Source organism: Eubalaena glacialis, chromosome 3 (assembly GCF_028564815.1).
Source record: "Eubalaena glacialis isolate mEubGla1 chromosome 3, mEubGla1.1.hap2.+ XY, whole genome shotgun sequence".
Lineage (NCBI taxonomy): Eukaryota > Metazoa > Chordata > Mammalia > Artiodactyla > Balaenidae > Eubalaena > Eubalaena glacialis.
In genome coordinates, this window is record NC_083718.1 from 151,197,066 (window position 1) to 151,222,815 (window position 25,750).

The following is a 25,750-nucleotide window of genomic DNA, read 5'->3' on the forward strand; positions in this document are numbered from 1 at the left end:
ATTTTACTGTGCCAGTGCAGAGTAGGCATTTAATAAATATTTGTTGACTACATGGCCCAGTTCTTCAGAAAGATTGTTAATCCTTGGAAGTGACTGGGAGCAGTGAACCAGTCTGAGGGAGGGTGAATCCCTCCTCTTATTTATCTCATTATATTCTGTGCCTAGCATAATGCCTGGCATACTACAGAAATTTAGTGCTATGAAATGGAATAAACCAATTCTAACTCTAATTTTTGTACTAAATATTTATGTCATTTTGAGCAAGGCACTTCATCTATCTGAGCCTCAATTTTTCTATCTGGAGAGATTATTTCAAAAGTGATATGAGATAATGAATGAGAATATACTTTGAATTCTAAAATGCTACACAAATCTTTTTTGTTCGATTGGCAAGTGAGATTATTTAAACAACGATAAGTCAGCAAGGACAGGACTGGTGTGACAACCCTAGTAACTAAAGTTTCTCAGAGTATGGGATGAGACTGGTAGACAAGGACCAGCTATTACTCAGGAAACTAAGTTTATCAACTCCAGGAAGGTTAGTGGCTTCATAAGGAATGAAGGAATAAATAGCTGCCTCTGGGATTGTACTATTTAATTATGCCTTAATTTTTTAGTGGTCATAAATAGTCTTAGTTTTCTCACACACTTCTTTTGTTCTTTTAAGTAAGTAGACTGTGTTAGAAGACTATAAATGGTATTCAGCTTATTTTCATTTGGGGAAAAAAAAGTGGCCTATAAACTTTGTTTCCTAAAGTGGCTCTTTGAAAAGGTTACTCAAATTTATATTGATTCTAAACATACCCATCAGTGAAGGACACTAAAAAATGTGTTACAAAGCTGGTTGCAGAGTGGTTCCTTTCTGTTTCCAGCAGAAGGATGTGTCTCATTTTTGGCAGCTGTGTTAGTTGCAAAGAGCTTTTCCCAATGGTTTTCATTTTCTCAGTTTATTGTAAGAAACCTAGAAATGATTCCTCTCAAATAATTCCTCTCAAAGATTTTTTTCCAAAGATTTTTTTTTATCTTGAAGTTTTAATCCACATTGTACGTTATTGAGTAAAGCACAGATTTTCCACGATTTGAGGGTTCAGAAAAATTGTATATTAATATAGTTTATTCTTGTAATTGATATCATGAGATTGCTGTTGATTGTTCTCTGGCTGTCTCCACTCTTAAGTAGCTATATTCTTAGTATTCTCCTAATAAGAAATTGTTTTCTGGGAAAGCCTATTAATACTCTGGGCAGCAAAACTCTTAGCCTTATCAGTCCATTATAGTCAAGGTTCCTGACTCAGAGCCACTTTTTGTGGTTAACATAAGAATTAATTTTAGCAATATCTGACATCTAAAAGAGATTCCTGGGGTTTTTACTTTATTTTTATTTTTTATTGTATATATTTAAGGTATACAACTTGGTGATTTGATATATGTATACATTGTGAAATAATCACCAGTCAAGCTAATTAACATATCTGTTACCTCACATAGTTACCATTTTAGTTACCTTTTTTGTGTGTGTAGTGAGAAAACACTTGAGATCTAACTTCTTAACAAATTTCAAGTATATAGTACAGTATGGTTAACTATGGTCACCACGCTATACATTAGATCACCATAACTTATTCATCTTGTGTAACTGAAATTTTATACCCCTTGACCAACATCTTCCCATTTCCCTCTACCCCAGCCTCCAGTAGCCACCAATCTCTTCACTTCTAATTAGTTTGACTATTTTAGATTCCACATATAAGTGAGATATAACATTTGTCTTTCTGTGCCTGTCTTATTTCACTTAGCATAAATAATGTCCTCTAGGTCTATCTGTATTGTCGCAAATGGCAGAATTTCCTTCTTTTTTAAGGCTAAATAATGTTTCATTGTGTGTATATAGCACATTTCCTTTATCCATTTATCTGTCTATAGACATTTAGGTTATTTCCATATCTTGGCTATGAGATCTCTGTGTTTTAAGAGCTGTCTGTTAACCTACCTCAGTGTGTGTCCTCTGTGAGATGTCTGATAGTGTTAACAGCTTACACGAGCAGCTCCTTATACTTGCAAAGAAGTTTCTGGTTAACTTGGCTTATTCATTAGGCAGCATACCCTTTGTCCTAATACCCTGGATAAATGAGAATTTATTCTAGTGGAATATTTCGAGCTCTTTTTCAAATTTATTTATTTATTTAAATTTATTTATTATTTATTTATTTATGGCTGTGTTGGGTCTTCGTTGCTGTGCGCGGGCTTTCTCTAGTTGCGGCAAGTGGGGGCTACTCTTCGTTGCGGTGCATGGACTTCTCACTGTGGTCGCTTCTTTTGCTGCGGAGCACGGGCTCTAGCTGCGCAGGCTTCAGTAGTTGTGGCGTGTGGGCTTAGTTGCTCCATGGCATGTGGAATCTTCCCAGACCAGGGATCGAACCCCTGTCCCCTGCATTGGCAGGCGGATTCTTAACCACTGCGCCACCAGGGAAGTCCTAAGCTCTTTTTATAAGTGTTTTTTAATCCTCTTTTATTTCAAATTATATTCTTAAATTTACTAAGCCATGAAGGCTTTAGTGATTATGCTACGTCTTTATTACGTAAAGAAGAAAATAATAACAGTCCAGTTACAGACTGATCTTACTTAAGTAAATGCAAAAGTCTAAATAAAATAAAAGAAAGTGGGGACTTCCCTGGTGGCGCAATGGTTAAGAATCCGCCTGCTAATGCAGGGGACAGGGGTTCGATCCCTGGTCGGGGAAGATCCCACATGCTGCGGAGCAACTAAGCCCACGTGCCACAGCTACTGAAGCCTGTGCGCCAAGAGCCCGTGCTCCTCAACAAGAGAAGCCACTGCAATGAGAAGCCTGCACACCGCAACGAAGAGTAGCCCCTGCTTGCTGCAACTAGAGAAAGCCCATGCGCAGCAACGAAGACCCAACGCAGCCAAAAGTAAAATTAAATAAAAAACACAACATAAAATATATATATATATATAAGCAAGTGGAATATATTAGTATATCAAAAGGTAATATACCATAACCATGCAGGATTTATTTCAGGAATGTAAGACTAGTTTAATATTAGGAAATCTTTTAACATAATTTATTATATTAACAATTTGAAGCAGAAAAAAACATCCTAAATGCTGATAAGTCATGTTCTTCCTTGAAAAAAAAACTCTTAAGTAAACTAGAAATGGAACTAAATGATAAACACTATTTTCAAAAACCCCAAAACAAAACAATACCAAACATCATTAAAAAAGTGAATTGCTCAAGCCATATGTGTTAAAATAAGGAATATTACAGAGATGTTCATCAATTATGTTATACATTGTTTTGGAGATTTAAAAAATGCAACAAGGGGCTTCCCTGGTGGTGCAGTGGTTGAGAATCTGCCTGCTAATGCAGGGGACACGGGTTCAAGTCCTGGTTTGGGAAGATCCCACATGCCGCGGAGCAACTAGGCCCGTGAGCCACAATTACTGAGGCTGCGCATCTGAAGCCTGTGCTCCGCAACAAGAGAGGTCGCGATAGTGAGAGGCCCACGCACCGTGATGAAGAGTGGCCCCTGCTTGCTGAGACTAGAGAGAGCCCTCGCACAGAAACGAAGACCCAACACAGCCAAAAATAAATAAATAAGTAAAAAAAAATTAAATATTAAAAAAAAAAATGCAACAAGGAAAGAAAACGAAGTAATGAATGTAAATATTAGAAAAACAATAAGATGTTCTCTTTGCTAATTATATGATTGTATACCTAGAAAACCCTAGTTAAAAACTGCTAGAATTTGTGATGACTAAATACACTATAAACATACAAAAATCAGTAGCTTTTCTCTGTCATAAAAATAATCTTATAGAATAGAAGCAGGGAAAAATATTATCTTCATGACAGTGACACAAATTATAAAATACTAACGAATAAATTTAATAAGGGTACAGGAAGAAAATTGTATTATTGAATGGTGAAAACAAAATCTGAACAAATTTATTTATTGAGCAAACATTTGTTAAATGCTTCCTATGTGCTAAATACTGTTCTTAGGTGTTGGAAACATCTAACAAGATGTACTGAGTCCCACTGTCATGAAGCTTACATACTTTTGGAAGAATCAGACAGTAAACAAATATATAAATAACACAATATCTGGTAGAATTTAGTGCCATTAAAATGAGGTGATGTGATAAGTGAGTGACATTTCACTGGATGGTCAGGGAAGTCTCTTTGAGGATGTGATATATAAACTCTGACCAGCATAACCAGCCACTTGATCGTCTCAGGGAATAGCATCCAAGCGATAGCTAGTAAAAAGCCTCTAAGGTGAGAATGAGCTCTTAAGGAGCAGAAAAAGGCAAGAGTGGCTGGAATGAAGCGAGTGAGAGTGAAAGTTGTAGGGGATGAGGTTAGACAGACACTTCCAGTGGTAAGGAACTTGTATTTTAATTACATTGGGAAAGCACAGAATAAGTTTTAAAAGCAGTATATGACTTGACGTGATTTATGCTTGGAAAAGGTCTTTTGGGGGTAAAGAGTAGAAATAGGGAACCCAGTGAACAGGCTGTTGTGGTAGATCAGCTAGAGAGGATAATGATCTGTGCTAGGTTAGAATGGATATGAAGCCAAGTAGACAGATTTGGGATAAGTTTTGGAAGTAGGACTTGCAGAGGTAATGGATGCAAGAGGTGAGGGAAAGTGAGTAATTGATGACAACTCCTAAATTTTTGGAAAATGCAAATGCACCAAGTTATTGGATAGGGAGATGATATCCCTAAAATGTAAAGTCTCCTTAAATTAATTTTCAAATGTACAATAATTTCAATTAGAATTACCAAGAATTGGGGAAAAAAATTATAACGTAATCTTAAAGTTAGTATGGAAGAATAAATGTTTGAGAGAAGCCAAAATAATTCAGAAAAAGAAAACTAGTGAAGGAGGATGTACTTTACCACTATAAAACTGCTTTAGTCAAATGTATACCATTGCATAGGAATAGACAAGTAGATCTGTGGAACAGAATAGAAAGCCCATAAGTAGGTCCTAGTGTAAATGAGATTTTAATCTATGAAAAGAATAAAAGATTTCAGTGAGAAAACAATGGTTTATTTAATAAATGGTTCTGTCAGAACTGTATCTTTCTTGAAGAAAATAATGTTGGACCCTTAGCACACTGAATGCAAAAATAAATTCCACTCAAATGAAAATTCAAAATTTTAGAAGAAAATTTAAGAGTATGTATATGTAACCTGTGGATTGGAGAAACATCTTTACCATGGTAGGAAACCTAGAAGATATAAGCATATTTAACTATTTATATAAACAATACATTTTATATGATAAAAAGTACCATAAATGATGCCAAAGCAGATTAGGAAAAAATAACATTTTTCAAATGCATATATCAGATATAAAGAGTTATTATTTATAACATAAAGAACACGTACAAATCGATATGTATTGATGAAAATAGAAAAACTGGCAAAAAATTTAATAGTTCAGAAAAGAGCAAATCCAAATGGTTAGTAAATACATGAAAATTTGTATAACCTCTTAGCATCAAGGAAATGCAAATTGAAGTAACTATTAGATATTATATCTCACCCATCTTGTTGACAATTTTTTTAAAGTGGTAACACCTGTACACCTGAAACTAACACAACTTTGTAAATCAACTATACTTTAATTAAAAAGAAAAAATAAAAAAAATAGGGACTTCCCTGGTGGCGCAGTGGTTAAGACTCCGCGCTCCCAATGCAGGGTGCCTGCGTTCGATCCCTGGTCAGGAAACTAGATTCCACATACATGCTGCAACTAAGGAGCCCTCTGGCCGCAACTAAGGAGCAGGCGAGCCGCAACGAAGACCCAGCACAACCAAATAAATAAGTAAATAAAATAAATATTTAAAGAAAAAAAAGATTGTAACACCTAGTATTGGGAAGCATGTGTATACATTCTTGTTACTGATGAAAAGAGAAATTTCTGTACTGATTTTGGAAAACAATCTTATAATATTTATTAGAATTTAAATATATCATATTTTAAAATCCAGCAAACGCATTCCTGGGAATATAGCTCATAGAAATGAGCACCAGTATTTAGGAAAATGTATAAGGATAAATATTACAGGACTGTTTAAAGTGGCAAAATTGGGAACAAAATGTGAAAGTCCTGGGCTGAGGGAACTATTGAATAACCATCCAGCTCATAGGCTATAATTTAACCATTTTTAAAAATGTGTTAGATATATACTAATTGACTAAGAGGGACTTTCTTGGTGCATTGTTAAGGGAGAAGAGTAATATACAGAGAGATGTCTATTTTGGTAAAACAGTGACAAAAACTATAAAATCATCCCTGTATTTATATAGAAAATAGGAATGTATGTATATTTGTATATGGTTATTTGAGTATAGAGAAAGGCATGGAAGAGTACACAGAAGATCGTTAACATCGAGGTGGAAGTAGAGGCAAGATAAGAAAATAAGATTTTAAAAAGATGTCCACAGTAAAAGCACTATGTGTGATATGATTCCATTTAACTAAAATATATATGTATCTTCATATGCAGTAAGGAAATGAATGGAAAGATGGTTACCAATATATAAATAGTTATTTCAGGGTGGTGTGATTTCAGGTCGTTCCTTATATTTGTCATTATTTGAACTTTTAACAATGATTATGGTAGGAAAATAAAAGCTACTTTTATTTTGAGGAGAACAGAAAGAAAGTTAAATGGTGGTACTTTTTTTCCCCTTCATTTTGCAGTTGTGCTATATTGACTCCCAAACTGATGGCGGAATCCCTTCTTACTGTTTTGCTTTAATGGTGATGTTTTTTCTACAACAAAGAAAACCCCCTCTTCTTCCTTGCTTACTTGGAAGTTGGGTAAGCATCAGTTTGTAACATGTATGCACATGTATATATGTAGTTCATTCTTGCAGAGTGCTCTGTTCACACATTTAAAGCTGGAATTCTGGTTTGTCTGTTTGTCCATCTTTTTTTTTTTCTTTTAATAATTTTTCCACTACCAATTTGGAATGCCTTTTTATATAGATTGAAGGCTTTGACCCAAAAAGAATGGATGACTTTCAGCTGAAGGGCATAGTAGAAGAGAAGTTTGTGAAGTGGGAATATAATTCAAGTAGTGCAACTGAGAAAAACTCAATTGCTGAGGAAAACAAAGCTAAGGCAGACCAACCAAAAGATGATACCAAGAAGACAGAAACAGACAACCAAAGTAATGCCATGAAGGAAAAACATGGCAAAGTAAGCTCTTTTTGTTTTTGTTTTTGGCTTTTCTATCTGTAGAATTTGTGATGCCTTCAATTGAAGCTATTTTAATAGTAGATTGACTGACTGACCTTGAGTAAGCCTCTTGGCCTCATTTTCCTCATCTGTAAAGTGAGGGGTTGATCTGGTTTAGTTTTTCAGTACCAAGATTCCCTAATAAATACATATCTCATTTTGAAAGGCTTGTATTGTTTGAATCATATCAAGGTAATTATTTGTATCTTTTTCATTTAGATAAGAAAAATTTCCTTCAGGAGTTGGGCTGTGACCAAAGCTTTAGCATATGGGGATTATGTTGCCAGACTGGTGAAGAAATAAAGGCCTTGTGCTCCTTTAGAGGGTGGCTTGCTTATTTAATCATTCAAACTTCATTTATTAAGGACCAGCTATGTGCCAGGCATTATCTTGAGTGCTAGACAACCCAAGATGTATATTCATGGATTATGTCCTCCAGAAGCATGTAGTCTTCTGAAGTAGACAGACATTATTACAAAAATGTGAACATTACAGAAATCATTGCTCTAGCTATACTGAAGTATATGTAGTTCCCGAACACATGTTCGGTTCTTCCACTTTCCTAGACTACCTTCTATCCTCTTCTCAAACCATCAATACTCTCAGCTAATGATCTTGCTTATTATTACTTCTCTGAGAAAACTGAAGCAATCAAAAGAGAACTTCCCACTCCCACCACCATCTCCCACTATCTGCACTCACATACTCTGCCTTGCTGCCGGCTTTCATAAAGGAAGTTCCTGTGTTGCTACCTAAAGTCATTATCTTAACTTGCGTGTTTAGTCCCATCCCTTCTTGTCTATTCCAGAACATTGCTCTAGCAGTTCTTTTCTTTCCATCCTAGGTTACCAGTTTTTCATTCTTTACTGAATCATACATGCTTTTATATCTCCCACTTTAAAGAAAAATCTTGACACCATTTCCCCTCCCAGCTATTTCCTCGCTCCCTTTTGCAGGAAAACTTCTTGAAAGAATTGTTTATATACACTATTTCCAATTTCTCTGTTTCCTTTTAACTCACTCTACTCAGGCTTTGACCCCTATCAATCTGCCAAAACTTGTTTTGCCAGTGTCAGTATCCTCCACATGGCTAAATCCAATAGTCATTTCACAATTTTTATCTTTTTTGACTTATCAGCAACATTTGCAGTTGATTATTTCCTTCTCTAAAAAATTTCTTAACTTGACTTTCAGGAACCACACCCATGCCTGATTATTCCTTCTCAGTCTCTTTGTTGGTTCTTCCTTTCCTCTCCAATCTCTTTAATGTTGGAGTATTCTAGGGTTCAGTCCTTGATCCCTGCCTTTTTTCTGTATCTACACTCCCTTGGTGATCTCATCCAATCCCATGGATTTTAAGTACCATCTATATGATGATGACTCCCAAGTTTAAATGTTAGGCCACACCTCTCTCCTAAACTCTATAATTGTATTTCCAACCTGCTATTTAATGTTTCTACTAAGATGTCTAATAGATGTCTTAATCTTAATGTGTCTAAAACTGAACTCTGAGTCTTCCCCTTGCTCCACATGCAGTTTTCCCACCTCAGTTGATGGCACTTCATTCTTTCAGTTGCTCAGTCAGAAACCTTGGAGTCATCCTTTACTTCTCTCTTTCATACCCCATACCAAGTCTGTCAGGAAATCCTGTCATCTCTACTTCAAAATATATCCACAATTTGACCACTTCCCCTGTTACCATCCTGGTCCTAGCCATATCATCTCTGGCCTGGACTACTACCACAGACTCATAATAAGTTTCCCTGCATTTACCCTTGCCCCCTTTATAGTAACACAACAATCAGAATGGCTCTTCTAGAACTTATGTGAGATCATGCCCTTCTCCCTCCCCACACTTGAAATGCTTCAGTGGCTCCTCATTTAATTTAGAATAAAAGCCAGAGTTCTTACTGGTTAGCTCTTTGTTTCCCTCTATTCCTCTCCTCTCTCTGCCACACTAGTTTTCTTTTTAAAGCTGTTTACACTCCTGCTTTAGTGTGTTTGCTCTGTTTCCTATTCTTAGAACCCTTTTTCCTCTTCTTCAGATCATACCTTCTCAACAAGTCCTATCCTGACTATATTTAACACTGAAATCTGCTCCCATATCCCATCCCCTTTACTAAACCTACTCAACTTTTTCTTATTTCCACAGCACTTTTCTTCTTCTAACTTAACTGTGTAATTTACTTATTAAGTTCATTGCTTATTGTCTTCTTCCCCTAGAATGTAAGCTCCACTAAAGCAAGGATCTTTGTTTTTTTTCACGGATATATCCCAAGTGCCTGGCACATAGTAGGCACTCAGTGAATAGTTGTAGAATGGAATGAGTGAATGATTTTTATGCCTTTATATGCCTTAGTGGTCACTTTCAGCTGGCATTTATCTAGCTAATTGCTTTAGAATTCAGGTATTACCTTTTCTGTTAAGACCCCCCTGATTCAGAGACCCATTTTAGCATGTAGCCTTCATTGTAATTGTTAAATGGTCTCTTCCTCTCCTAATAGTCTGTGAAATAGGACCTCACCTTGTTTGAGTCACAGTATGCTATAATGATTAGCATCACAGACCCAGTAGCCAGGTGGTCCTGAGTCAAATCTTTGCCCTATAGTATCTACTTCGTAGCAGTTAGAATTAATAGTTGTATATGTGCAGCACTTAGAAGAGTGAGTGATGCATGGTTTAAGTGGGAGCTCCCATTATTTTTTTATATCCCCAGAACAATGCCAGGGACACAGTGGGTTCTAAAATGTTTGTTGAACGAAGGAATTAGATTTTGAAAGCCCTGGGCATTTATATCGATTTTAAAAGTAATTGCTGCAATGGAGGAGCTATAGTAGTTGTTATACAGTGGTTAGCAACCTTGGCTGCACAGCACGGGACGATCACTTAGGAAGCTTTAAAAATCTCAGTCCATTAAATCACAGTCTTGGGAAAGGTATGGGAGATGGGAGTGGTGTCAAGCTCAGGTGTTAGTGAATTTTAGTGCTCTCAATGTGATTCTAATGTGCAGCCAAGGTTGAGCATCACTGGTTTAGTGGAAAGAACACAAAATTCTAGGAGTCAGTAATCTGGGACACTCTGTTCCTAGCTGTGCCACAAATCGCTTTTTGGCAACCTATTCTTTTATGCCTCAGTTTTTGAAAAGGTGATCTCTAAGGTCTTTTTAAATTGAAAGTTGAACGATTCTATAGTTTTGTGAAGCTTAAATGAAAGGTATTTTTTCTTTTCCAGTCTCCTTTAACATTGGGAACACCAAATCAGGTGTCCCTGGGACAGTTATGGTTAGAGCTGCTAAAATTTTACACACTGGATTTTGCTTTGGAGGAATACGTCATATGTGTACGGATACAAGATATTTTAACAAGAGAAAACAAAAACTGGCCTAAAAGGCGAATAGCCATTGAAGGTGAGATGATATGTTATATTTCATTTGGAGAATTTTGTGTGTGCCACTCATCATCTATTTCTAATGTAGTGTTATAAATTTTATCCCTTGGCTTTGTAGCACTATATGCCACTAGGTTGTCACTATATATTTTGGATAAATTCTTTATCAAGTCCTTGATAGCTTTATAGAATTAATACTTACTTAAAAGTTTCCAATCTGTAAATATTATAATGGCTAGGGTAATTAGCTTGTTTACATGCCTTTATTTTTTAATTGTGGAAAATTTCAAAAATACAGAAAAATAGAATAGTTATATGAATACTGTAAGATATTTTTAAATATATTTGTGTCATAAAATTATGTTAAAGTATAATCTTAAAATCCAGTTTTTCATTGTCTTGTGAAGTACCTCATTTATTAAATATGGCTAAGCTAAAGGAAAAAAGAACAATTGATGCTGACAAATAAGGTTTCACATCAAATCCCAAGAACATTAAGATCTTTAGAGATACAGAAATAAATAGTATGGCTTCTAAATTCTTAATAAAAAATTTAAATTCCACAACGTTTTGCTCACTTTTTATAGATAGGAAATGGAATTTCTGTCCATCATTTTAGTCTGTTTAGACTACGCATTCTTCTCTTCCCTCCGTCCTCTGCAGGGCTTCTCTACTGTGAGTTGGACTTACAAATATTCTCATACACTCAAACCCGTACTCACATCTTGTACTCGCTTACATATGGTAAATAAATGAGCTCTGAAGCCTGCAGCCATCATAATTTCTCTCTGCCTTCTTTTTTTTTTTTTTTTTCTTCTTTTTCTTCTAGAAAAGGGAAAGAGGCTAAGTAAAGCTTTTAAAAGCCTATGGATTTAGATAACAGTAAAAAGTAACAGATGCCCCAGTCTTAACAATCTGAAACCTGGCCTATTAATCCTTTCACTTAATGATCTTCAGTAGTGGAGAAAGTGTGTGTTGTCTTTTGGGTGGCACTGTTCTTTTTTCCTGGGGCATATTTGTATTTAAGGCTTATAAAATCCAAAAACACGGAAACATTTTCAGAACTCTGTTCTATGCTCTTAATAATGAAGATTCAGTTGACGCAAGCCTTTTCAGCATAGCCATTTTAGACCGGATCAGAATTTAAATTTTGGTTTAATTTTTACTTTCTTAGGATTTTTTCTACTTTTCTTTCTATTATTTCTCCTTCTTTCTCTCTTTAATTTTCTGATATTACTGAAGTTAAATCTTAAAATCAGTATAACTTGAAGCCTGGAGAGTTTTAGGCTATATTTTATTTGTTTAAATTGCAAGGAGTATATAACTGAAGAATATTGTGACAAGAGATGAAAATTATTACTAGGTCCTGGAGCTTGAAAAATTTCATTCAAAGACAGTATAGGGAAGCATATTGGCATAGCTTTTTCTAGCAATTTCATCATTGAAATTTTGTAATTACTGAGTTGGCCTCCTCAGCCATCCTCTCATTAATTACCTTATTTTATTCTTTTCTCTCTTTTTCTTTTAGTTTTTTATTTTATGACAGAAACAAAGGAAAGATGTTGCTATTTTATTTCCACTACTCAGTTTGCAGGAACTCTCATTGGGAGTTTACCTTAGAAAAATTTTGGGAAAATGTACTCTGCTGACAATGTAGCTGTTCGTATAAGCTTGGAAATGTAGTTTGTTAATAGATACTTAGCTACTGACCTTTTTTTTTTTTACTAGATCCATTTTCAATCAAGAGGAATGTTGCACGGAGCTTAAACAGCCAGCTTGTTTATGAATATGTTGTGGAGAGATTCAGGGCAGCTTATCGGTATTTTGCCTGTCCTCAGAGGAAGGGTGGAAATAAATCTACAGTGGATTCCATTAAAAAAGAGAAGGGAAAAATAAGCAATAAGAAACCAGTGAAGTCTGAAAATATGGCATCCAGTTGTTGCATTCTCCTTGGGGAAAGCACAGAAAAAATAAGTGCAGAAAGAGGTCAGCCTGATAAATATGAAGAAATGGAATGTACATCACAGAGATGTATTACTGAAGATGATAATTTGTTGATAAATGAACTAGATTTGGCTGAACATGGACAGGAATCTTCATCTCTTTCCACCAATGAAAGCAGTGAATTAGAGCCAAAATCAATTAAGAAACAAGATGTTTTAGTACCTTCAGAAACTTGTTTTAAAAAGGAGCTCACCCAGTATAATTGCATTGATTGTAAATCCCCTGAACCAGATGAATCTGCTGGTACAGACTGCAGGTCAAATTTAGAAACAGAAAGTTCACAGCACATTGTATGCACTGACACATCTGCTACCTCTTGCAACTGCAAAGCTACAGAAGATGCTTCTGACCTTAATGATGATGATAACCACCCCACCCAGGAATTATATTTTGTGTTTGATAAGTTTATTTTAACCTCTGGCAAGGTAGGATACAGTTTGTAAACAACCTGTAAGGTTTTGTGGTTGTTGTATGACTCTGTATTTATAGTTTTTAGATTCAGAAATGTAAAGATAGCTTCTATGATGGTAGACTATTGTTTTGGAATGGTATTTTGGTGTATATGTTTCTTTTACTTTTTGTATTTTTGCCTGTAGTTGCCTTTTAAGAATGTATATGAAACCTGAAATGTTTCAGCACTCTATTACTAGTTGGTTTGCTTAACTTTCTCATATATGAAAGGATTCATCAGATATCTTATGAAAGTGAGTTTGGTAAAGGCAGCATATATTTTAAATTTTGCTCATTTTTTTTACATATGATTATATTTACTTCCACAAAGGAGAATACAGTGTCTGTAAACTTTAATAGTATTCTGTTTTAAAGTTTTTTTGGTGGGGGTCAAAGGTTGGTATATAAACTTAACTAAAGATAGTTGAGTTAAAACTAAGATCAGGAACCAAAAAAAAAAATGAATTCAGATCCTGTGTCTGCCACTGAGCTTCTCTTTGGATTTTGGCATATCCCTTATGAGTTATAGGAGTCTTAACTTTTCCACTTTTAAAGTGGGATAGTCTGAACTTTAACTTGATAAATTATAGAAAATAAAAACCTGAGAGAGCAGAAAATAAGCTACTTTGTAACAGAAAATAATTACTTTGTTAATAAAAGTTTTAGCTAAGTTACTTTGCTTCAAGTGTAGTGTACATAATTGAAATAGTATCAGCACCTAGGTTGAAAAAATGATTACATAGATAATGTGTAAATCAAGTAGAATACAAAAAAAAAACCCCTGAAAAGTCATCAAGTCTTATTGATTTATCGATAATTGTTTATTGACAAGCTTTAGAATTTTTAACCTAATTACTAAGCTGTGTTTCTTCATCCTTTGTAAGGATACTCTGTCCCATTTTGTTTAGGTTGCAGTATTTAGGGCATATGGACTACTAAAAAAGATGAAATAAATGGCAGATACTTAGAAAAGCTTTTAGTAATATAACTGCAGTTTACGTTTCTTAATACTTTTTTTTCCTGGAACCTTATCTTAGGGTAACTATTTCTCCAATTTTATTTCTCTCTCTAGTTATCTGTAACACTTTTCTAGAATTTTCTGATAAATATGTCATTTTTTAAAAGCTTTAAAAAGCTGATAAAAATTTCTGTGGTACTGTTAATTAGCCCACAGCACAGCATTCCCACAAAGAGAGGTTTCTGTATATATTTGGCTAGGTAAATGTCCAGGCTAACCCTGGAGGAAGAAGCTAAGTTCCTAGGCATATTACAATAAAGAAAAGAGTAGTGCTCTTCCTTAACCGTATGAGGTTTTTTTTTCAAGTAGTTGGGATGAATTTTTACTGTTTTGGCCACCTGTCTGGTAGTCTGTTAGAATACATTCGAAATGGTGTTGCAGAGTTTGAAAGTTAAGTTTGTGGCTATTGCATAAGAGTTGTTCCTTGTATGAAGCTGAGTCACGTTTAGAGTTCAGCCCTTTAGTTTGGTTTCTTGAGTACCATGCTAATGTAATGAAATTGAACCAACTAGTCAAGCAATGGTTCTATAAATGACTGACTCTGAAGATAGAAAATGTTTCAAGTGAAATGAAAGGTGCCACTTGAAATTTCTTTATAATCTACTTTGTTAAAGACCTTAATAGGTTAAAATGTGATGTATGCATTTCATTTTGGGAGCTGATCACACTGTTTGAATTAACCTATACCTTTTGTATCTCCTGGTATTTCCTTTATCTTACATCTTCAGGTAAATCTAATCCTTGGTAATATCATTTTAGTGGAGAAGAAAATTAGTGGTTGGCCCAAAATGTGTTTTTTTTTACATTTAATACTGAATTTCATTAACATGCTTTTTTTTTTAACCTCTTGAAAGTGCAGGTTATCAGACTGAGTTGCATAAAAGTTTCTTTTTGTACTGCTTTGTAAGTGATAATGAAGTCCCTCAATAGTATTTATTAGATTCTTTTTTTAACCTTTGTATAGCCGCCAACAATAGTATGCAGCATCTGCAAAAAGGATGGCCATTCAAAAACTGATTGCCCAGAGGATTTCAGGAAAATTGATCTAAAGCCTCTACCACCAATGACAAATCGATTTCGGGAAATACTTGATTTAGTATGTAAAAGATGTTTTGGTAAGTCTTTTATTACTAGAACTACTTCCTAAGACTAGATTATTTCTTAGATTTTGAATATTTATTTTCTTATTTGAAAATAGTTTGCTTACATTTTGTTTGGGTAGAGGTTTTAAAATAGTTTACAGACCCAACCACATATATTTATTAAATGCCTACTGTGTGCAAGGCACAGTGGTAAATGCCAAGGGGAATGCAGAGTCCATAGTGTTGCTTTTAAGGAGCTTGGACTCTGGATTTGTGCTGTCTAATATGGTGGTCACTAGATATATGTGTCTATTTAAATTTAAATTAGCTAAAATAAAATAAAAAATTAAGTTACTCAGTTATACTAGTCACACCTCAAGTATTGAGTAGCTACATGTGGCTAGTGGCTACTGCATTGGACAGTCTGGATAGAGAACATTACCGTCATTGCAGTTTTCTTGCACAGTGTTACTCTAAATGGTTGTATAAGACATGTATGAAACTTGCCATAATTGGAAGCAGAATGTGTTACATTCTATAGCAGTGGTAAACAAAATGCAGTTCAGTCAGACACAATTTTAACTGGAGTGGATCAGAGGAATTGGAATTAATGATGTGGCATTTGAGATGGACTGCATTTTCAGATATAAGAGATTATGCATAAAAGCTTAGGGTGTAGTATTTGTTTGAGAGAATAATTGCCTTAAATTTGGTAGAGTATAAGAAAGGTAATAGAGGGAGATAAGGTTATAAAGATTTGGGTAAAGCCTTACATACCATTTTTCAATAAACATTTATGGTGTACCTGGAATAAACCTTCACTCAGCAAACATTTTTTAACTACTTGCTGTGTCCCAGGTAAGATAAAGTTTCTGATGTCATAACATTAGTTCTCCATTGTAATCCCTTCCTTCTACCCTTCCTTATCTTCACCTCCTGCCAGGCAACTACTTATCTGCTTTTTGTCACTATAGATTAATTTGAATTTTTCTAGAGTTCCAGGTAAATAGAATCACATGGAATGTACTTTTTTTTTTTTTTTTTGATGAGAGGATCTGGCTTCTTTCACTTGGCTTAATTATTTTGAGATTCATCTATGCTGTGATGTGTATCAGTGGTTTATTTCTTTTTATTGCCGAGTTGTGTTCTGTTGTGTGGCTATATCACATTTTGTTTACCACTCACTTGTTGATAAATATTGTGTTTGTTTCTAAATTTTGGCTATTATAAATAAATATACTGTGTACATTCATGTATGAGTCTGAGTATGGATATATGTTTTAATTTCTCTTGGGTAAATACCTAGGAGTTGAATGGCTGGACCATGGCACATTCTTCTTTAGCAGCTTTATTAAGATATAATTCACTACATTTGTTTTTATTTATTGAGTCATATATTTATCTCAATATGGACTCATAGATGTATTATACTTTGGGTTATAATCCAATAGTACTATTTTTGTTGCCCAAATTGTTCCAAATTTGGCTGTTGGGAGTGCTTTCATTTGGTTCCTGTGACCTTTTGATATATTCCCATCAGTGTGTGGAGTTTTTTGGTTTCTTTTTGTTGTTGTTGTTAGTTTGTTCCTTTGTATTTTAGCACTTTCTTACTTTCTGGCCCTGCAAGATACTCCAGGATCATCATGAAAATTTCTGTCTCAGTCCTAGAATTAGACATTTTCCCAAAGAGCCCTGGTTCCTTTATCGGAGAATGGTGTTAGAAACCAAGATGTGTTTAGAGTGCTTGGGTGTTACTGGGTATAGTTGTTTCTAGGTCCTCTCCGAGCAAGAAAATTTATGTGTGTATACTAATCCATGTATATACACGTATCTATAAATATTTCCATGTGACCATCTTACCTTTATTAAGCTAAGCATGTCTTTGTAGATGTCTCCAAGTCTAATACATTACCTCATGGCTCTTTCTAGCCTCCTCTTTCTGATTATCTGTAAATGTCCAACTCCAACAGTGAGAAACCTGGCTCCCACCATGTGCCACCCATTTATTTAATTGTTCCATTTAAGTACACATGTATAGCATTATCAGAACTGTTATCCTATACCCTGATGGGAAGCAACTTTATCAATTAGAGTACAGTGCTTATGTGCAGTTCCTTTAACCCTTAGTCTTACAGACTCCACTTATTTTCAAAGTTAGATTAGCACCTTTCCCCCCCCCCCCCACTCCCTTGAGTGAAGTTTTCTTATACATTTATAATGTAGCTGGATTCTTTGTTATAGACTGCATTTCATCCTGAGATTCCCTGACCTCCTAGATGATTTTTAAAAATTTTCATATCATAAAGTTGACTCTTCATACTGCAGAGTTCTGTTGGTGTTTACACGTGCATCATGTCATTTATTACCATTAGAGTATCACACAGAATAGTTTCTCCAATCCAAAAAAAAATCACCTGTATTTCAGCTATTCAGCTTGCAACCACTGATGATGCATTTGTTTTTCAAAAGCTGAATATTAATTTAATTCCTTACCATATTAACTCTTGGGTATGAGTCTGGAGGAGGAGATAGAAAAAATAAAAGACTATTCTTAAGTAGTGTATGGTCTTATTTGGAAAAATAAGATGACTATAAATGAAATAACTAGAAAACTGAAAGGACAGTATAAACACTGGCAAGTGGTTTGAAGAACTAAGGAAATTCAATTAAGGAGAGGTCATTAAAGGCTGTGATTGGACAAAGAAGCTTATAGGGAAGGTATGAATCTTGACCAGGCATTTGAGGGAACTGTTAGATTTGATTGAGTTGGGTACCTAGTGTAACAGTATGACAATAGTCTTAACAGGAGGGGAAAAACCAGCATGTATATGGGAGAGAGTGGATTGTCTGAAAAAAAAAATTAAGTAATTTATAGAAGAAAGTATATCTTGTAGCTGTTTCACAGGGAAAATGATCATGTGAAATATACATAGATCTGTAAAGTTATTTTTCTGTTCTTTCTCTGCTCCTTCCTTCCCCAGTAACATTTATGATTTTAATGTCAGAGAGTCAACAAATAATGAAGAAAAGTAAAGTTTTTAGGGTAAAAAATTGAAGACATTTTCAGATTTCATTCTCCTTACTTTTCTTTTTCCTTCTCTTTTTTTAACTTAGATGAATTGTCACCACCTTTTTCTGAACAACACAACAGGGAGCAAATTTTAATTGGCTTGGAAAAGTTTATTCAAAAAGAATATGATGGTATGTTGTATGTCAAAATTGATTGCTTTTGTTATTATAGTTAACCTGGTCTGAGTTTCATTCATTTGTTTAAAAAGTGTTTATTGCATGTTATATGTTAGGTACTATTCTAGGTGCTGGGGATACAGTGCTAATAAAAGAGGTGAAACCGGCTCTCATGAAGCTTATATTAAGAGGGGTGACAGATAGTCAACTGACAAGTAAATAATATATCAGGAAATAATAAACACTGTTAAAGTACAGGAGTTAGAACGATAGTGATGAGTTGTTATGGTAGTTCTCTCTGGTAAGGTGACATTTGAGCAGAGCCGTGAATAATATAAAGGAGCAAATTATTATGAATATTCAAGGAGAGAACATTCGAGAGAGAAGGAGCAGCAAGTACAGTACCCCATGACTCAATTATGTTTGACATGCTTGAAAGTTAGTGTGGCTTGAATGGAGTGTGTGAGGTAGACTGTAATAGAAAGGTGGGATCAGAGAGTTAACCTAGAGTTTGGATCATTAGAGTCTTATAGGTGTTGGTAGAAGGACTTCGAATTTTATTTTGAATGTCTAATGAGAAGGCTTCTGGAGGGTTTTAACACATAAGTGACATGATCTGAGAGAATGAGTACAGGTCCATAAGAATAGAAGCAAGCAGAACGTTTAAGAAGCTGTTGCATAAGTTCAGATGAGACATAATAGTGATTTGGAAGAGTAGGTGAGAAGTGGTCAGATTGAGGATATATTTTGAATGTAGAGTCAACAGGATTTGCTGATGCATTACATGTTAGATGTGACAAAAAGAAAGGAGTCAAGGATGGTTTCAGGATTTTTCCTTCACTAGTTGGGTGGTGCTATTTAATTGAGATGGCAAAAAAATAGCAGAAGGGGGCAGGTTTTGGGCATGGGGTAAAGAATCAAGAGTTCTGTGGCCAAATATTTTAGAAAAGGATAAAGAGTTGATTTATGATCAGAATGAACTTACACCTTTAAAATATGATCTGTTTTGTGCTACAGGATTCTATTTTTAATTATATTTGCTAGTGTATAAAGTATTGACCAAATCTAAGTTGTTGTTATATTAAACCCATGCACTTTTTATTTGCTGATGAATGTAGCTTCTTTTATATCTCTCAGTTGTCATTGATTTCAAGTAGGGCATCAGAACTGAATAGGAGGATTAAGTTTGAAAATACAGAATTTGTTATCTAAATATGTAGGCTACAAGAATTAATAGGGAGAATAATCCAATCTTGTTAAGCCACAGCTTATTGAGTGACACTAATAAGCATGAAGGAATAACCCTAATAATATATATATAAATATTATTATATATATAACTATATATATAATAATTGTATATATAATTTATATCAAATGGATTAATCCCTCACTTTAGAGGAGAATTAATTCTATATACGAAGATGATATTTGTAAAACTATTTGAATTGTGCCCTGAAGAAACTAGTTTATTTCCAAGAGATAAATCTCTAAATATTGATCTTAACTGTTGGTATTGATGTGGAGAATGAATAAAAGTAGATGAATTTATGAGGTCGTTAAGTTGGAAGAAGGTGAAGGACTTGGTAAGTGTTTGGATGTGAAAGTTGAGAGGTGTTAAGAACCACATGTATATTTCTGAATAATAGTAGGTTTGAGGTGAAGTTGCTAGTTTAGTTTTGACTTGTTGAATTTATGATGTCTGTGGAAAAATGGGAAAAGCAGTTAGATACATGGGTGTGAGATTTTGGGGAGAAGACCTGGGCTTTAGGTGAGTGTTTTGGAATTTCTCAGTGTATCTGCTAATGGTAGATAATTTAAGCCGTGGAATTGGATAAGATTATCCTGTGGTAGGCCATTAGTAGTTAATAGAAGACTCCTCTTTCCTGATAATTATAAAACTTTTGACTTTTGTTTTCCTTTGCTTAGAAAAGGCAAGATTGTGCTTATTTGGCTCTTCTAAGAATGGATTTGGATTTCGTGATAGTGATCTGGATATTTGTATGACCCTTGAAGGCCATGAAAATGCAGAGGTAAGAGTGTTTGGAAAGTGATGTGGAAGTTTATTTTCTCCTAGTGATGAGTCTTTTTTAAATTTTGTATGTAGAATTGATAAAAATGTAAGGTGTCATTCTTTGTATAAATATATTAGCAATAGCAGTGTTTGAAATGTAAAAGCATTAGCATTATCATTTTAGAAGACATTCAAGTATTTAAGTAAGTAAATTTACTGTTTCAGTGATTTTATAATGCAAAAACCATGTTACAGATAGTTACAAGTGCTTTTTAATGAATTTGTGGAAAAAATATACCATAGAGTTGGAATTTTTTTCATTAGAGCCAATGAAAAACTGTTGCTTCAGTTTGGTGGTGAACATTGATCTCACTTACTCTGTCTTTTCATATCTCTTACATTAGGTGATGTCTCTGTATCACTAAAGATAGAAAATAAAGGTGGACATTTAATTTATAAATGGATTGTGTTCTACAAGTTGATTATAATTTGGGGGTACTCAAAACACATTTTTTTCCGTAGAAGCATTGTTATAAATTATGTGTTCTAGGCTAGCTTTTAGAAACTCATTTTGTGTGGGGAGGGGAACTAAACATTTGAGCCCCCAGTATACACTTTTACATACATTATCTCATTTCACTCTTACAACCACCTTTGAGGTAGATAATTTCCCCCATTTTACAGATGAGGAAACTGAGGCTTTGAGAGATAAACTGACTTGCTCAAGTTCACACAGCTAGTAAATGTTGGAGCCGGGATTCGTACCCAGGTCTGTCTGACTCCAGAGTTCATGCTCTTTCCATTGTATCCCACTGCTTCTCTGTAATTTATTTAACCCATAATGTAGTTGAAATATAGTACTAATAGTACTGTAGAACCTAACCCCTACTTTCTGAAATTGAAAGCTTTCTGAGTTCCACCGTGAGATGCCAGGAGCAAACCTTCCCCCAGAGCAGTCTCAGCAGTGAGAGTGGGTACTTATGTTTTCCTTTTTTGTGTACCACGCCTCAACAGTGGGAATGAGATTGTCCGAGCTCCAGTAAAGAAAGGGACTGAATGGACAGGGAAGAAGTGTCCCAGGCCTTCCTAGCAGCAACTAGAAAAGGAGGGTATCTCAGTAGTTGCTCGTTTCTTTAACAGCATAGCTGTTGGTATTTATGTTTCAAAATCAGGGACTGCTTGCAAGATTGGGGTGAGGCCAAGCTTCTGGCATCTTTAGTGGTGTCAGTATAGCCTCTGTTGTAATATAAAAGAATTCAGCAGAATAGTGTACCTGTGCATTTCTGAAATAGTTTTCTCAAAAGGTGTTTTTTAAATTGTTAGAACCAAAGAAAAGATGGCAGTGATACCTGGTAGATGCTTATTTCTGGTTCCAAGAAATTGCTTCTGGTGTTAATTAATATCTTTTTGTTCTATAAAGAAAATGAAAAGTTACAAATTTTTTAGTTCTCCTTAACCTACTTCTACTCAATGCCATCTCCTTGGAAAGAGGCTTCCCCTTTCCATTCTGGAGGGCAGGAATTGAGGGAATAGGAAGTGGTTTTTACCCAGGAAGAAGGTTAGGGTTTTAGATCCCTTCTATGTAAAATTTAATAATCAGACGTCTCATCACCAAGGGTTTGTATACTATATATTACCTGTGCCATTCACTCTGGAAAGTTGAAACAATGAAAATGAGTAAATTATTTTCTTCCAGATGAGCCATAATGGAAACTTTTAGTTTAGCATAAATTGTATCTTTGTATAATAAAGAGAAAAACAACCTCCTTTATTATATGTTAATTCTAAAGATTCCCTTGAAATCCCCAGGTTAAGCTGCAATGACTACTGCTCTCTTGTAGCTAAAAAGAGCATGTTGGGGATATGCAAAAGTGATTTTAGTAGTAGATGTGGGCATTGAGCTTAATCCAGTTAATTTATGCCGTTATCTTCCTTGTTCCTTATATTAGGGTTATCATTACCATATCAACTTTGCTGCCTAGTTTTTAAATAACCAACACATTTAAATTTGCAGAGGTAAGAGGTTTTTTTTTGAAGAAATAGGTGCTGGTAATAGTAGGATTTTTCTTCTTTTCCTCATCAACATATGATAATAAATAGCTGACAGACTTAAAGTGCTACTTTGTATGAAGTATGCTGCTGAATGCTTTACATAGGTGTCTCATGTAATCCTTCCAGCTCCTTTATAAAAGAGTAGGAGTTGATGATTATCTTGATTTTATAAGTAGTATGAGGCTCAGAGGGGTTAAGGATCTGGTCAGAGTCACACAGCTAGTCAAGATTTGAATCCAGGTTTGTCTAAATTCACAGCCTATGTTCTTAATCACTATACTGTTTTGCCTTCACCAAACCCATCTCTAATTGTTTATCCATGTATTTGAAAACATTATTCTCCTGTTTTTGTGCTTCTCAAACTTTAATGTGGATGTGAATTACCTGGGAATGTTGTTACTGTGCAGTTTATGATTCAGTAGACCGGAGTGGAGACTGAGATTCTGCATTTCTATCAAGTTTCCAGGTGGTGGTGATACTGCAGGTCTATGGACCATGTTCTTTGACTAGCAAGGTTATATAGACCTTCTGGCTAGAGATTTTAAGTGCTAATATTAAATGTCTAGATTAAAATAGAATTTGCACAAGACCAAGTTGAGTCAGACAAACTTTAATTTATTATTTATTTCTTTTGTTTTTTAGAAATTAAATTGTAAGGAAATAATTGAAAATTTGGCGAAAATTCTTAAGAGACATCCAGGTATGAACTTTAAAACAACAGAAAATTTTTTTTAGTTTTATGAAAATTATTTAACCTAGTGAAGTTTTTTTTTTTTTAAATCAGGTTTAAGAAACATTTTGCCTATAACTACTGCCAAAGTGCCTATAGTAAAATTTGAACACAGACGAAGTGGTTTAGAAGGCGATATCAGTTTATATAATACGTTGGTAAGTTTCACTGTCTGTAAAGACCCAGGTATGTTTACCGTTGTCATTTTAAAAGTTTACAGATCACTGACTGTACCTTTATGTTTAAAACTTAGGAATGTGGTTAGTATAGGGAAAAAAAAATTTTATCAGTCATCTTAACATTTCCTTCAGATTGACGGTTAATTTTTGCTTGACTCATTTACAGGTATTTTAAGTTTAACATTTATGTATATTCTATGTGGAGTTTATCTTTTTAGCTGATCTGTAAGTTTAATTTTAATAAATTTGAAATGCTTTCAAATATGTAATTTATTTTTCAGGCTCAGCATAACACAAGAATGCTAGCTACATATGCAGCTATTGATCCTAGAGTGCAGTACTTGGGATATACTATGAAAGTGTTTGCTAAGGTATTTATGAAAAAGTTAATGATCTGCTTTGTTATAATACTCATGATATTAAAGTAAAACATGCTGATGTCAGACTTGTGACAAATGTTTTCTCAGTTTTGTTTACCTGAGCTTTTAAGAAGAAACTGTCAATATTAAATGGTTTAAAGTTATACCTTTCAGAGTAGGGTGATTCTTAGTTTTTTTCTGTGTTTGCTCTCCTCTCATAGGTAACACTCTAGTAAATTTCTCATAGTATAATTTCTCAATGCAGTAATGATTTCCAACCCTAGGCATGGGAGTTGGCATACCATTCTAGTTAAAAAGGTCTGGGTTAGGAAAATCTGGTGTTTGGGTTTAGTGGTAAATTTTTCTGGCCAAGAAAACAAAGCAATACCAATAAAACCTAATGTTTCCCCTATTATAACACTTAAAATACTGAATTCTGTTTTCTTGGTTGTTTTGCTAAGTGAGTCAACTCCATGAGGGTTGAGGCCTCTGTATCTTTATTTCAGTGTAGTGCCTGCCTTATGGTAGGTGCTCAGTAAATAGTTAATTTTGTGAGTGTGTTGGTGGAAGGGTTTTAGTAGGGGAGTGACTTGGTTACATTTTCATTTCATAAAGCCGACTCTTCCAAAAGGGAGACATATTTGTTTAGATATTCCTATACATGTCTTTATGGACAGAATCATCTTAGAAAAGGAAGGCATCCAGCCACATACTACAAATCATTTGATATACCTAGTCTTCTACATTCACCTCACAGAATAACTCCAACATGACAGTTCCTTACTCTCATTGAGTTTGGGTTATGAAATCAAGTGGTTCATGTCAGAAAAATTATTCCTCTCCCTTTATATAATATCAGCTAAAGCTTTACTCAAGGGAAGCCTCTGAGGATTCTTTCAGGGTTTTTTTTTAATTAAAAAAAATTTTTTTGAATAGCCAACGTATTCATGTGGTTCAAAAATTAAAAGGTCTAATGGGATTTATGGCAGAAAATCTTCCTTCCACATCTGTCTCCTAGCCAACCTTTGCCTCTTAGAGGCAAACAGTGTTAAACGTTCCTCTGTATCCTTCCAGAAATATGTTATTCCAGTGCAAGCAAATGCATAAATTTCCTGCCTCTTTTTATTATAGGTATAAACACACTGAAAACACTGTTTTGTACTTTGCTTTTTTAACTGAGCAATAAATATTGGAGATTATTTCCTATTAGTATACTAAGAGTTTCCTTTTTTTTTTTAATGGCTACATACTATTCCATTGTGTGGATAGTCATCAGTTTTTTAAACCTGTACTTTACTGATGAGCTTTAAGTTCCTTCTCATATTTTGCTATTAAAATAGTGTTACAACAGAAATTTTATTTAGTCATTTCACATGTTTCTCGGCATATTTACAGGATAAATTCTTAGAATAGAATTGATACATTAAGGGAAATGTACTTTTATAATTTTGATATTGCCAAATTATTCTTCATGAAATTTATGCTGCTGTATACTCTTTAATGTATGAGTACCTGTTTACCCATACCCTCTATAACAGCTTGTTATTGAACTTTTGGGTATTTGACGGTTTGATGGGTTTAAAAAATGGTGTCTTAAGGTAGTCAATACTTCTGCGTGGAATAAGATTCTGAAGTTTTATTTTCAATCATTATGTTTTTTTAGCGATGTGACATTGGAGATGCTTCCAGGGGAAGTTTATCTTCATATGCTTATATCCTTATGGTGCTGTACTTTCTGCAGCAGAGAAAACCACCTGTTATCCCAGTTCTACAAGAGGTAAATGTTTAAGAAAACTATAAAGGCGTTTCTATGTAGGTGTATACACTCTAAATATAGTAGATCTTGCTCAGTTCATGAGATCATGAAAGATTTTTCCATCATGGATATCCTAAGTTTTCTTCTTTCATTAATGGTTTAATCAAATAATGAACCTTTTTGAAAAGCTTATTATGGGAGAACATAGACTACCAAAAGACTACTAGATGAATAGAACTATTGAATA

At 34.6% G+C, this 25,750-nt stretch overlaps 1 protein-coding gene across 6 annotated transcripts in view; it reads left to right on the plus strand.

Moving 5' to 3' along the window:
- The window catches only part of TUT4 (terminal uridylyl transferase 4), a 142,687-nt gene that overhangs the window by 89,369 nt on the left and 27,568 nt on the right, over positions 1 to 25,750 (plus strand). For 5 of the 6 annotated variants that reach the window (XM_061184210.1, XM_061184212.1, XM_061184211.1 and 2 more), the window contains exons 10-20: positions 6,747 to 6,866; positions 7,035 to 7,247; positions 10,518 to 10,692; positions 12,402 to 13,102; positions 15,110 to 15,260; positions 18,342 to 18,428; positions 20,343 to 20,446; positions 23,122 to 23,179; positions 23,264 to 23,367; positions 23,670 to 23,759; positions 25,411 to 25,524. In XM_061184210.1, the coding sequence (XP_061040193.1) occupies positions 6,747 to 6,866; positions 7,035 to 7,247; positions 10,518 to 10,692; positions 12,402 to 13,102; positions 15,110 to 15,260; positions 18,342 to 18,428; positions 20,343 to 20,446; positions 23,122 to 23,179; positions 23,264 to 23,367; positions 23,670 to 23,759; positions 25,411 to 25,524 (1,917 nt within the window). The remainder of the gene's footprint in view (positions 1 to 6,746; positions 6,867 to 7,034; positions 7,248 to 10,517; positions 10,693 to 12,401; positions 13,103 to 15,109; positions 15,261 to 18,341; positions 18,429 to 20,342; positions 20,447 to 23,121; positions 23,180 to 23,263; positions 23,368 to 23,669; positions 23,760 to 25,410; positions 25,525 to 25,750) is intronic. The other variant, XM_061184215.1, reaches the window with a different exon arrangement.